Here is a 15,283-nt window from a genome sequence, read left to right as displayed (position 1 = left end):
TCAATATGTTTTTTTCTGAAATCTAGGTTGCCAGAAGTATTTGGTAAAGAATTCCTTGGGATTTTGTACTCACTGTCCAAAACTATCAGTTACCCAAAGGCATTAAGTACGATGACCAACACAATGATGAAGAGAGTTGAAATATTTCCAGACATAGATTTCACAAATAGTAAAAATACGTCTTGTAAAGAACTATGTTGTCTTAAAATAACAGCATAGCAACAGCAAGTGAAAACAGAATTGAGACAAGGGACTCTCCACACCAACGAAGTTGGTGGGGGGAGCGATTTGCCCCTCCCCCTGAATGGAGAGAAATGGGAGGTTCCTATGGAACCTCCTGGAAGGAGGGCGGGGGCTGGCTGAGCTCTCGAGCCAGCCTCCTCCTTCAGTCTTTGAAGACTTGCTACCCACCACACCCGCCCATTGACACTATAACTTTCGGTTGCCCGTTGGAGCCGGGTAGGAATTTTTTGCCCCTCATGTTCTGGGGTTTTTTTCCACCTACCCTATACTGTTATTAGGGGCTAGCTGGGGTGGTCCGGTTTAATTAGGTTAGCATAAATAGCTCAGGAAAACACAGACATGGAGGTATACGCAAGGCACCCCTTAAGGGTGGGGGTCATTGTGCAACAAACACTCACCTAGAGGTCAGCAAATGGGTGAGGGGACATCACTTGGCACAGAAATAAGAGAGGCTGATATCAATAAGCTGAGACAGGCTTCTCCAGACTTTTACCTTCGGGTGGCCCGGTTGGGGATCCAGGGCACACAGATATTACACACTAAATAGCCGAGGACGCTGCCTCGGTTTGCCACCAAGTTCCTACCACATAGTTTAGTTCAGGTAAAGTTTAAATAGGTAAAAATTAATAAAGTTGCCCAAATTTGAATCCATACCATTGTTGTCTGTCTCGTTATTTCAGGGGTTAAGGGGCAAGTTAATAGTGTTTGAGTTTGTAAGCTGTATCCTCATATTTATATACATTTACAAACAAAAACATACAAACACACCTCCTCAAAGAGGTGGAGCATCCCAAGGTTAAATTACAAGGACACTAACAGTTGTACATCCATGGCAATTTCTTTAAACATATCATCACTTCCTTGCATTAATGTTAAAACCAGAAAGACTTCTCTAGTACACAGTGGCTACAAATGCCAAATCAATTTTCAGCAGATAATAAAGTCCATGTTTTACAATCAGCAATGCAATGTTTTACTACCCAAAATGTAAGCTAATAATATATAGCTCTGCTAAATGGAAAATGCAGATACCCTGTTAAAATGGGCTGGCTGTGAGATGATGGATCATTTCTGCTGGGACCTTCTTAAAGCTGTGTGCAAATGTTTTGAAAATATCACATGATGTGGCCATGTGTTAAAAATTATAGCCAGTTAAGTTCTCTGCTAAGAAAAATATGTGGGCAATTTATGAAATGCACTCCAGGACGGAGATGTCTTAAGTAAAACCAGATTCTGAAAACAACCCTTTTTTTCTGGAAACATGAACTTAAAAAGTTTTGCAGCCACATCTGGAGAGCAGAAGTAAAGAAGGGGTGGTCTGACCTAATGCCGGCCATCTCCTGAAAGAACAGCATTATTTCTGGGCTACAATGACTCTGATCAGTGGTTGTCCTTTTAAGGCAACCATCCTGAATATTGCCATGGGCAATAATAAAACAGTTTGTAGGCCAACATCTGCTCTTTTGAAAGTACGAGAAAATGACTGGTAGGTTTGTAACCAAAAGTCAGGGGGTGGGGGGCTCAAACCTTTCAGAGTAAACACACAACTTGACTTCTGCTGGCATTTCATTCAAAACAACAACACATGGGAGTCTAAGAATACCTACTGTGTAGTCGCAGGCATGTTTACTCACAAGTAAGTGCTTTAGAGTTCACTGGGACTTACTCCCCCCAAGAATTTGTATAGAAATGCAGGATCAACATAATATAGTATTGTTGTTGTTTTGAAGAAGCCCATTTCTTGTAAATTATGGCCTAGTTCTCTCTATAACAATTAGCCTGAATCCTGGCTAACTACCAATTCATAGGGCTGGTGACAGTTCACAGGGCAGAATGCTTCCACTTGCCTGCCTCCCTCATATTTAGGAAAAATATGAGGTTAGAATCCATTTCTGTGATGTCTGGTTTTCTATGTTGACCCATTTGTACTTTGTTATGGTATAATCTGGAAATAGGTTGACACAACAGTGTAAACTAGGCTTCCTATGGATTCATGAAAATCTCCTAAAGCCAAAGACTTAACTTCTAAAGGAATTTTAATTGTGTCACCAGTAGCAGTATCTCAGACATCAGCACCAAGCAGTGCAAATGTTTGTAGCTAACCAAGGCCAACAATCATTTGTTTGCAATCCCAAAGCCATTCTTTATGAGTGCTATTGCTGCACAGAAAAGCCAAGAAGAGAGATACCTTATATTACATTTATTATGGAAGTACAAGAATCCTCAATGTCTGGTTTGGTTCCAAGGACATTTCCCAAAAGTCAGTGCATTTATGGACCTAACACACACATATACAGACAAAATTGCAGTGACATAATATCGGATTACATAAAAATACACATCCCTTTAATCTCCTGAACATAATATGCTCATTTTTAAAATACAAAATCTCTCCCAGATGGCTAATAATGCCCATTTGGGGAAAAAAAATACCAACAACACAATAATAAAAGGCTGAAATATGCTGTGAACAGATTGAGAGGCAGTGCATCCTAAAAGAGGGAGGGGAGGAGTACAGATGGGTGTCAAAAATAGCCAAGTGTCAGATCTGCTCAAGTATCTCTATTCTGGCACATGCTCCCAGTCACAGCTGTTAGTGTATTCTCTGTATCCAAGTGCAAGGTTTTCTAACACTCAGAGCTGACATTAAGAGACCCAAAAAAAAAAAAAAAACCCCACTGCACTTTATTTTTGCTGGCACTTTAAGAGCTTGCTGGCAATTAAAAATTTATGTAATTATTAAGTTCAACAAAACTGATAAGTGAATGTAGGCACACGTGTAGTTTGATCTTTTTCTTTAAAAAAGATGCACGACAATTTAACCAGCAGGTAGAGTAAGTAATTTGAGAGCCAATGGCTTAAACATAAAGAGAGGTTTTGAAAACATTCCATCCTTAGATCCTTCATGACAGCTTAAAAGTCACAAGGTGATTCACGTCTGATACAGTGCATGTCAATATAGGAAAAGGAAAAGAAACAGTAAATAAACACTTCCAAGTACATACACATTGACAAGCATATGTGCAAGATATTCCTGCAAACAATTATTCAGCTTCCTCCACTGAAGGATCACCCCAGTCACAGCTAGGTTCCTAACAAGTCCCTTCAGAATGCAAAATATGTAAATTGCCATTTACAAGTTGAAAGGTTAAAATCAGCCTTTCCTCATTCTCAGTTGTCATCTATGCAAATTAATTTGTCCATATTCCAGCCTTGTTCTCAGAGCCTATACAGTATCACTTTGCTGATTCTCTGCTCCCAATAACAACAAGAAACACACTGATGATGGGATATGACCATGCATCCTCATCCCAAAGGAGAAAAAAAAATCTTCAAACAACTGGCAATACCTACATACAACTGTGGTCACAGGAAACTGGCAGATACTGTTTCAAAACACCATCTGTGATGGGTACACAGTACTACATACTTCCTCAGCAAAGACACCCTTTTTTCCATTTTCCTCCTCTTCCAAAGAACCAGCCAGCTACAGAATCATTCATTGCCTTATTTTTTCCTCTCTTTTTAAAATTCAAATAATTTAATTTAATTTTTCCAGCATGTCTAGGCTGTTCTAGGATTCTCCAAAAGAATCCTTTCTTCCTTGGTTTACAAAGGATATTCTTTTCTCCCACCTCCCATGCACTCAGACATAGTAACTTCCCCCACCAAGAAAGCCTTTCACATAATTTAGCCTACACAGATGAAATATTTCCAGTGGCAGCTCCATTTATCAATTAGGCAAGAGGTCAGGATCCAAGGATAATATTTTCAGGAGGAAACTGACATGCTAAAAATTTCCACTCCCACAACAGTTTCACCCATTCAGCAGAAACATGTGAAGATTTTATAAAAGAGAAATACAGTTCAGACATTCAGCAGCGGCTTGCAGCCGAAGGCACTGGGTTTCAGTGAAAAGTCTGAAATATTTTGTTGTGTTCCCTCTCACTTCATTTCTCTAGCATAAGCAGCATTTCAAAGAGATCATTCACCGTTTTCTTCTGATGGGTCACACACACCGGTCATCTCTCCCAATAAATCTAAGGTTCACAAATAGAGACTACAGCTCAATCATAGGAGATAAATAGAAGCGATATTTCTTCTCAGACCCACTCAGAATTCCTGCAGCTAGAATTGCCACTTTCCCTTCTTCATTTTGTATTCAGCATCACAATATATTACACACTGCTTAGTTTCACACACGCATAGACACACATTATGCACAGATCCCTTCATGCGCATGCTACAATTAGCAGTTACAGTTGCTCTTTGCACATGCCACCCTGTATGTAATCTTTATTTTTTTTTTCCCAAGCAGAAAAATCCAACTATGCAACGAATGAGCTTTCTCATTCCCGTCAAGGAGAAAAAGGGATGAGGGGGGTGGATGGATGGAGAGAGAGAGAGAGAGAGAGAGAATGAGCAAGAGAAAGAAGAAGCACTCACCAGGCATCTCGAATAAAACCCGGCTCACTGCAAAAGGCGCTGTCTGTCTCTCTCTCTCTCCTAAAAGCAAGCTTATTTGGGACTCAGCGCCTCCTGTTCTGGAATGAGCGCAGAGAAGCAAGGAGGGCCATCCCTAACTGGCTGTGGCAGTGTAGCTGGAGGCAGGATGCTGGGCGCGTGCATTTGCCAGGCAAAGACAGATGGAGAGCTGACACTCTGTATTGCACTTGGAGCAGAAATGTGAATGATGACAGGAGCACATGTGGCCTTGAACCCAGCCCCGTCTCTTCAGGCAGAACAATGACAGGGATGTGTGTGTGCAAATTATCACAACCCCCTCAGCTGACTCCTCGTACTGTACCTTTCACAGCAAGTTCCAGAGGACTAAAAAAATAGACAGTAAAAATGCAAAGTGATAAAGCCCAATGCTGAATTATTCATTTCCTCCCCCCTATAAAACTTAACCCTTTTGATGATAGAGAGCCTGTAGTAAAACCAGGGTTACCGTCCCTCTCTCCCTCCCTTATTCCATTTAATTTGAATTGGAATAATTAAAAAATAAACAAACAATCCAAAAGACCGAAAGCCTGGATTGAATCTACAGTTTAAAATTCATAATACGTGCGAGCGCACAAGTTTGTTGTGTTTTTTCCCCGTCTTTTTTAAAGAACAGATTTTTTTTTTTTGCTATTGATGTGTCATTTTATCAGAGTGAACAGAGTATCAAAATCATTCCATTTGTCAGCTTCTCAGTGGTATGTATAAAATAGAACACACTTAGAGGCAGTCCACTTTCATTTTACTACAATGCTTTTAACCCCCTGGGATTCCGGCATTGATATGTTCCAAACATTTGCGGCTTACTCTTCTTTTACCTTGCATGGAGATCCATGGGGGATGAAAACAAAATCTTCCCTGTAAAGCTTTTTCAAAAGCTAAACAATCATGTCCTCCCGATTTCTGATTTCTACACTCCCCTTAAATGTTTATCCTTCACATGAATAACATATGCCTGGCTAGGTTCAATGCACTCTTCCCTATTAAGCTTTAATGGACACCATGATACATAAAACTACAAGTCTTTGTTACAGTGCTTTATCTAAAGCTGGCTATTTTCCTCTCAGCAGTCCCTTTTCAGTCCTTTGTAAAACATCCTCTGCCTCACAGGAGAAATGTACGCCTGACTCGCATACCTTCTGCAGCACATTTAGGCTTACGTGAAATTCCAGGCAAAAAAGAAAGCCAACTGTATATCTCTTCCCCCACCTCAAACAACAGACACCAAAACACACACTGCTCTTCAAATGTAAGCCCATAGAAAACCTCCAGACACAAAAAAACATTTAGTAGCTTGATTTAGGTTCTCTCTTCTTTTTACAGCATTCATCTTTGAAATTTTCAATGATATTTCAGGTGTATGCATTTATGTAAAATTTCTAATAGGCGGTTGTATTGGGTATCCTTAAAATGCTTCTGTTTTACAGATTTCTTTCCTTTTTGTGTTTTGAGTTCACTCTTTCCTTTGTCCCATTAAAATAATAAAAAAAACACCCAGTTATCACATAAAGAAGAAATATCTTTGATGGACTAGTAACACACTTAGAAGTATGCTGGTTTATCTTGAATAACTACCAACACAACAATGACTGTGTATACTATATGCCTGCGTTAAATTTTCTAATAACGAGTTCATCATTTATTTTTGCTGGGTTTGGGGTGTTCTTAAGGAAATGAAACATGCACAGATATTGTCCAATATCACTCCCAATGAAAATAATGGCATTTATTTGAAAGGTGGCACTATGTTCAGCTGAGTCAAATGTCCCATGTAACAGATTTTTAACTATTAGAATTTGGAGAAAAAAATCAATGAAATCAGAAAGGAAGGAAGGAGAGGGACAATTTTATAAACATTTACACAAAACATTCAGACCTCTGTATCCACAGATTCTGCGTCTACAGATTCCACCATTTACAGCTTTTTTTTTTGTCGTGTCAGGAGAAACTTGAGAAACTGCAAGTCGCTTCTGATGTGAGAGAATTGGCCGTCTGCAAGGACCTTGCCCAGGGGAAGCCCGGATGTTTTGATGTTTTGACATCCTTGTGGGAGGCTTCTCTCATGTCCCTGCATGGAGAGCTGGAACTGATAGAGGGAGCTCATCCACCTCTCCCCGGATTCGAACCTGCAACCTGTGGGTCTTCAGTCCTGCCGGCACAGGGGTTTAACCCACTGCACCACCGGGGGCTCCTTTACAGCTTAAAACTATTTTTTTAATTACTTGCTTTTGTCATTTTATATAAGGCACACCATTTTCCTTTGCCACTATATATAATGGGACTTAAACATCCAAAGATTTTGGTGTCCACTGGTAGTTCTGGAACTAAATTGCAGTGTATACCAGGTGCCTACTGTATAGGCTGAGTCCGTGTTGGACTAGGACACTAGGAACCCCAGGTTCAAATCCCCACTCTGCTTTGGGCACTCACTGGGTGACCTGTGACAAGTCACGTTCTCTAAACCTCCAAGAAAGGGCAAACCAACTCTCAACAAATTCTGCCAAGAAAAAACCATGCTAGATTCACCTTAGAGTCAGCATGTCAGAAGTAACTTAGAGGCACACAAACACAGCTCTTCTTTAAGAGAACCCCTACATTGTTATTATTTTAAAACCACAAATAAACATGCAAGGTTACACTTGGTTTGAAAATGGGTGGGGATATTTTCATTATTGGATAAGGAACCTTTCATCAAGGCACAAACAGAAAGAAGCACTTTAGAAATAGTGTAGTGTGTGTGAGGACAGATAATGGATCTAGAGGTTCAACACATTGTAATAAACTGGAATGATATTCCATTTTAAAAGTGGGTCAATATCAGTATACTGCAAATCCTCAAGCTCTGCCTTGGAAAATTGAACACTACCATATGCCATGTGATTATGCATCTTTTCTATGTGTAAAAAGGCTTTTTAAGCTGTTATCTGACTACAGTAATTGCCATTTAAATTGATCCACGTCAACAAAAACTGGATCCCTGGAGATTCTCACCTAGAAGACTACTTAAAGAAGGGCCCTAACAGAATGCCTGTGCAACTGAGACTACTTCAGCATTTTCTCAAGCAGCCAGCTGCAGGAATCATTTCCCCCTTCTCATTATTTAATACTCTGAGGCAAGCAGCAACCTATTTGGCAGTCCTCCTCAAATAAATATTCCGGGAAATATATTTTTTAATGCAGCCACTTAAGAATTACTGCAATAACGTTTGTGCCACTTAGTTATTTTATTTTATTTTTTAAAAAACATGTGAAATCAGGCCAAGATGTGTAACAATGATGGACAATCTCATGTCAATAATTCTGTTAAATGTCATTCTCTCCTGATAAAAAACGCACTAAGGAAAAAACATTTCTGCATGCAAATATATGCAGATAAAAGAAAGGTGTAAACATTCTTTGCAAGAGACTACACAACAGGGTCAACATCATCGTACAAAAGAGTCTTAGCTTGTGTATACTTAGCTAATGCATTATCTATCCTATACATCTTCAATGCTTACAAAATAATATCAAATGACCTGTTACGATACAGAAACAAAATATCAGTTTGCAAAATTAAATGTATTTTGGAGTTTATAAAGGTGTTCTTCAGCCACATTATCGGAGGGGGAGGAGAGTATTTTCATAAGACAAAGCCTTAAGCATATAACCCTTTGTGCATTCATGTGACTGAAATCAATGATACATGCAAGCACAATAAACCATGTGCAGAACTGGTATCACAGTCTATAGATTTGAAATAGACATTTTTTCTCTTGCTTACACCTGACTTATTAGCAGGAACAGGAGGTCCCCTGAATTGTATACGTGAAACTAATGAAAGCTCTTTGTTAGCAGCAAAGGCAGAAATTGACTCGAAGCATTGCGTTTCGGCAGGCCTTCCCAACTTCGCCCCTCTCCTCCAAGCTGACTGTTGTGATACACTGTGACTTCACACAGTCGGTATTAAGTGAGTTAATTCAAAGGCATTGAAACCTCATTGATCCTAATTGAAAGCAATACACCCAACCAAATAGTTTCCTACCCCATCTGTTCTGGCCTGCCACCAGCTATTCAATTCAAGACAATTAATAGTTTCAGATATTCTAACTGACCCAATAAAGACACTCATTTAAGCAGGACTGCATTAACAAAGTGAAAAACCAAGGGCAAAATGGGTTCAAATGGAGCATTTTACTCCTACTTGGCATTAACAAAGCTGAATAATGCTTATTCTGACTTTTTATGTGCAAGGCTTGATAAACTGAATGAGAAGGCACTCAATGATCAGGCAACGAGCATTGATGAATGGTCATTAGGACACCCCCTCATCTGGAGGCAAAGCTATTCCACAAAGTGGCATACCAGTTGGAAAGGGCGGGCTCATTAATGTCCAGATTTGCCCACTCGCTTGTTCCACTTTCACTCTCAGGCCACCAGCTACCAAATGAGGCTGACATATTGGAAAATAATCTTTTATGGGTGAACGGGAAGTTAAAATAGAAGCATTAGCTGGCCTTTACAAATTTTGATCTGCTAAGTTTGTCCAACCCAAAGATTTGATTTTCCACCCAGCTGGAAGCCATTAATGTTTTCACAAGGAATCCTTCTGACAAGGCAAACCCACCTAATGGATGAACTGTTAAGGGATTTTTTTTTTCTTGTGGGGAGACTCATTTTGGATACCTTCCTAACTTTATGCAATAGTCTGACAATGCTATGTACACCAAACACACCACCATATGAAGACATGAATTAATTTCTAGCAGCTGGTGACAGCTTCCTCTAATGTATGACTCTAAAGGTTTTATACTCTGCTTTATTTTTTTTAATCCCACTATGGCATTTTTTCTTAATCCACTTTAAGATAAGCCTAGCTCACCCTTTCTGTAAAAGACAAAACTGTGTGTCCTCTTCTTACGGGGATCTGTATTAAAATATTGCAACTGTGTTAAAGGAGTACAGCAAATGTTCCAACAGAGATCAGAGACTTGAGCAATTGATTTTTCTTTTCAGACTGCCATGAAACAATATTCACACTAAATCTTTAAAAGGGGTGATCTTCCTTCTTAAGGAAGAGCTTTAAAATACCTTGATGGGTGATGTGATTCCAGCTTTGAATACATGTATTAAAAAACAAGAAGTAGAAAATGGCAAGAGTTTCCTCCACACACTTCCTTATTGGCACGCTTTGTTCTGGGTGGCATCCAACACTATCATTCCACTGATGGGAGTATTTTTATCAGTAAAAGCCAGTGAGGGGATTTCTACCACTAACTAGGAAACCCTCAACAGCCGTTTTAGAGGCAGCATGGAGAGGCAATGGAGATGGGAATGAAGAGAATCCCATCATACCATTTTTGTCCCATCTGCTAATGCAAGGCTGGATTAGGATGCTGTCTCTTAAAATAGCTGTGATACGATTTTAGCTCCTATGCCTATTTTAGTAAAATGGAGATTTATGCAAGTATTTTAGGGGATAGTTTATGTGTGATGGAGAGAAGAAGCACAATTTAGTTTGTCAACATACAGGATACTTTTCGGATACATGTATCAAGTGTAAATCTACAAATATGGTGCACTTAGTACACTTATAGGTTTATCTGAGAGAAAGGTGAGACTGGTTGTAGCTTTGTTAATTGCCCACATGATGGCTAACTTAGGTTAGCCGAATATGAAACATGAAACATCACTAATATTAATTTAGTGCAGTGGTTCTCAACCTGTGGGTCCCCAGATGTTTTGGCCTTCAACTCTCAGAAATCCTAACAGCTGGTAAACTGGCTGGGAATTCTGGGAATTGTAGGCCAAAACACCTGAGGACCCACATGTTGAAAACCACTGATCTAGTGAAATACAACTTAACAATAAAGAAGTCAACTCCAACCAAGACACAGGCATTAGACAAGACATTCTGACTGGTAAGATGGACACAAGTCAAATACAAGAATACTACAACAAGTGGAACAGCCTGTGTTGAGCCTTGGAGAACATACACACAGATATTGTTTGAAAGAAGTATGCGATATAGGATGGGAACATTAAACAAGAGAATAATAATGTTACCATGTGAGCTGATAGTTATAAGATCTAGGAAACTCATATTCTTGCATTTTGGGTATAAACATTATCTCTAGCCTCAGTTTTTCCACCTGTAATATGACCTACTTTACGAGCTGCGACATGCTTCATCAGCTTTATAGTTTTTAAATAGTACACAGTTAATATCTTCTTTGCAAACTAAAAGTGATCAAACATCTGAAGAACTTGCATCTTTTTATACAGCAATGCTGTTTGTTCAGGGATGGCCATGGAATGCTTTCTAGTGGCTACTGATGATAATTTCTGCTCTTACAAAACATCCAATACTGACAGTGCATTGCAGGACATACCACAGAAACTGTCAGAATGCATTTCCCACATAACTAAAAAATTATAATATGAAGGGGGGGGGGAGAGATTTAATTTGGAGCACAAATAAAACCCTAAAGTTACTCAGGGAGCGAAAAAGAGGGGGATTATCATTGCTGTTAAAATTTGTCTTTGAAATCCACATCCCTTTGAACATGGCAGAGAAAACTTTCCACTTTTAAGTATGTCTCTCAGTAGGGAACGATTTCTGTATATAAATATTACAGTTTCTCCCCATTTCTGTTAGAAACATTTTGATATTTGTGACATGCTTTCAGCCTTTCATGGAGGGCTGCAAACATTGCACTGAGAACTTTTGTTGTTGTTGTTCCAGTGTCACCACCTCCCCATTTTGACAGATAGCGAGTTAGTTTTGTTAAAATGCAAAGGGTGATAGCGTATGCTCCAGTGAACTTTCCCTCCTCTCGGCACCAGAGACAAAAACCTGCAGCTCTGCTCTGTGCTGGCAGCCATCTGGACAGCTTTCTCTCAATGCCTGCCCCACATCACACTGCAGGCAACATTTCGGGGCTCCAGAACTCTGTGGAGCTATTCATGACATACCAATTTCACATTTTCTGCTTCCACACTTGCAACAATAAATGCTAATGAGGACTCTGAATGACATTTTAAAATAAAAAACAAAACAAAGGGGGTCTCAAAATCCCTTGCAAATGGAGCTAGTCTTTTGTAAACTTCACCTTCTGTTAGGGATTCATTTGGAATTTTTGAGTAAGAGAGGAAGAAAATAAACTTCAGCAGAACAATGATATGATCAGAGCTTAACCAAAGCCTACAGAATTCCAAAGAAAACAATGTTTGTAAGATACATTAATGACATGCAGATTTTCATGCCAGTGCACAGCGTAAACACCTCTGTGTAGCAACCAATATTTTCGACTACATTGCTACTTTTTATTATGAAAAGCTCATTAATTATTGTCTGTTAGCAAAGGAGGTGGGGAGTCAAGTTTCAGTGATCATGCATAACCTCAAAAAGCCGTACATTTAGTGATTTAATTGCTAATCTTTAGATGAGGCTGGGGGTAAACTACTATCATTAATTGGTTTGAAATGCTATGCTTTCATAAAGATTAATGAAACGAGCGAGTGTGGGCAAGCAAAACTATCTGATCCAAATGTTTTCTTTTTAAAAGCTGCCGTTTACAGTATCTTTATTAATGCACATTTGAAAAACTGTTTTACTTTTGCAAATATATTTGAGCTTCAGTTATGAGCGGCTCTTAATCATTAACAGGGATTAAGACATTTTCCAGAAGATCCACCAGGTGGAGCAAATATGCAACACTACAGAATTTTCACCATAAATTCAAATTACTACGGTTGCCGGGGGAGGGTTGCTGTGCTCATCCCCCACACTCTGCCGCCAGGTTCTTTCCCACTTTCTTTGTAAATGTGTAATTTATTAATTTGTTATACACAAGAACTGAAGCCACCCACACCACGATTAAACGAACATCCTGCTTACCTGAATTTGCTGTGTTTCCCCTTACTGGTGTAATATCATTTGTCTTATGCCTTTGAATTATAGCAGCCCTTCTCCCAGAACTTGCAAAAGCACTAAATAGTTTAATCATCAGTTTACACTACAAAAATGAAAGGGTTGGTGAACAATCCCCTCTCTATATGGAAAATTTTTGTTGTTCTTCTTCTTCTTTGTGTGCCTTCATGTCATAATTTCAGAGCAGTGGCTGCCATTGCCTCCTTCTGAGGCTGAGAGAGTGTGGCCCAGGTCCATCTGTTAGGTTTCCACGGCTGAGCGGGGATGCACAATTAATCTCCCTATCTAAGTCCAACACTCAAGCCATTATTTTGTTACACTAAAGACATTATTGTGATATACTATTTTGAGCTTTTAATTTATTGTGTTTAATTTGTATGATTCCTTGTGTTATATTTGTTTAGTTTAATCCTCTGTTAATTTTTGGCTAGTTTTATAAGTTATACTGAGATCATTTTATTTCATGTTTATGTCTTCATTGCTGTTTGTCTGTTTTAGGCACTGATTGTTTGCCATTTTTGTTATTCCCTGGAAATTGCCCTGAGTCCCCTTGGGGACCTTGTTGTTAACAACAACAACAAAACTTTATATTCTGCCCTTCTCACCCCGAAGGGGACTCGGAGTGAATCACAGCACACATACATGGCAAACATTCAATGCCGCTTTTTATAGACAATACACAGACAGACAGAACAGAAAGGAGGTGTGTTGTTTTGACTCGGTGTCCAGCTGTTTTCGGTGCCAAGGAAGGTGAGTCCAGCTGTTGCTCCATTCTCTATGATGAAGAGCCGTTAGGACTTCCTCCTTCTTTTTGGTCGCCCAGCATTTTCTGATCTTCTTTTTTTTATGGAGTTGTAAAACACCATGTTGTTGTTGTTGTTGTTGTCGTTGTTACACCACACTGCCTCACATACACATCATTAAAAAATTGTAAACTATCTATTTGCTGATGTAAAAGCAGCTTTATGGCAGATGCTGAAGGCTGTAAACACATTTCCACTCACTGTATGGCGCTAGTTTTGTTCATAGGTTCCCAGTTTACTATACAAGCAGTGCCATTATTTTCTGAACTGCCAAGTAACCTGAACATCTCATGGCTACATGGGTGAAACCTTCAGTGTGGAGTCTTCTCCTATGCTAGGCTTAGTTTCTCATGCTGTTCTCCTGGAATTGCAGTAGCTTCCATCATATCAGAGTTATGTGCCACATAAGGCACTCTACCTAGCTGATATTATGTACTTAGTACTGCAGTTAATAGGAACAGACATGTGCTAAAATACAGGCAGTCTCCGAGTTACAAACATCTGACTTTCAAATGACTCATAGTTACAAACAGGGGTGAGACAACAGGAAGTGAGAGAAATCTACCCCTCAGAAGCTTTATCACCAATCCACAGCAAGCCAGGTTTTTTTTTCAAAATCCAATTATCACAGGGACAGAAAGTGAGGTGAAATCTTCTGAAGAGGAGCACAGACAGCAAAATAACCATCATATGGGTGTTAACCCTTCCCTATGCTTTCCAAAGTGTGTATGTGTGTATGTGTGTGCATGTGCGTGTGTTACACTTTAAAATGTATCTGTTCTGACTTACATACACATTCAACTGAAGAACAAACCTACAGAACCTATATTGTTCCTAACTTGGGGACTGCCTGTATACAATGAATCATGTAATGCAGGAATCCATGCCATAGATATGCCTCATCCATGTGGTTCTTCCCTTCACTAAAGACAGATAGGATAGACTTCCGTCTTGTTGATGGGAAGCTTCCCACAGGAATGGAAATCATCTAATGGACAGATGGCAAGCTATTTAACCTCAGCAGACTGAAAGCCAAAACCAAGGTTACAACAACATCTGTTATAGAACTCCAGTATGCTGGTGACAATGTTGTCTGTGCGCATTCAGAAGAAGGCCTACAAGCCACTCTAAACACCTTCACAGAAGCATACGAGAAGCTCGGCCTGTCACTGAACATCGAGAAAACCAACGTGTTCTTCCAGCAGTCACCAGCCAATCCCTCTCCAATGCCAGAAATACAGCTTAATGGTGTAACATTAGAAAATGTTGACCATTTGCGCTACCTTGGCAGCCACCTCTCCACCAAAGTCAACATCGACACCGAAATACAACACCGCCTGAGCTCTGCAAGTGCAGCATTTTTCCGAATGAAGCAGATAGTGTTTGAGGACGGGGACATCCATAGGGATACCAAGGTGCTTGTTTATAAAGCTATTGTCCTCCCAACCCTGCTATATGCTTGCGATATGTGGACTGCCTACAGATATCACATGCCACTCCTGGAACGATTCCATCAGTGTTGCCTCTGAAAAATTCTGCCAATCTCTTGGGAAGACAAGCAGACAAATGTCAGCGTGCTAGAAGAAGCAAAGACCACCAACACTGAAACAATGGTCCTCCGCCATCAACTCCGCTGGACCAGCCACATTTTCCGGATGACCCGACCATCATCTCCCAAAGCAGTTGCTCTACTCCGAACTCAAGAATGGAAAACGGAATGTTGGTGGACAGGAAAAGGGATTTAAAGATGGGCTCAAAGTCAACCTTAAAAACTCTGGCAAAGACACTGAGAACTGGGAAGCCCTGGCCCTTGAGTGCTCCA

At 39.9% G+C, this 15,283-nt stretch overlaps 1 protein-coding gene across 4 annotated transcripts in view; it reads right to left on the bottom strand.

Moving 5' to 3' along the window:
* Positions 1-15,283, bottom strand: part of RUNX1T1 (RUNX1 partner transcriptional co-repressor 1) — a 164,410-nt gene that overhangs the window by 100,834 nt on the left and 48,293 nt on the right. The window contains exon 1 of one of the 4 annotated variants that reach the window (XM_060775591.2): positions 4,690-4,916. The exons of the other annotated variants lie outside the window; for them this stretch is intronic. Coding sequence (XP_060631574.1) covers positions 4,690-4,696 — 7 coding nt within the window. The 5' untranslated portion in view covers positions 4,697-4,916. Of the gene's footprint in view, positions 1-4,689; positions 4,917-15,283 lie in introns of those variants that run through there. 4 annotated transcript variants of the gene reach the window in all.

The sequence above is a fragment of the Anolis sagrei genome, chromosome 4 (genome assembly GCF_037176765.1).
Source record: "Anolis sagrei isolate rAnoSag1 chromosome 4, rAnoSag1.mat, whole genome shotgun sequence".
NCBI classification, from domain to species: domain Eukaryota; kingdom Metazoa; phylum Chordata; class Lepidosauria; order Squamata; family Dactyloidae; genus Anolis; species Anolis sagrei.
This window is presented reverse-complemented; position numbering and strand designations above follow the sequence as displayed.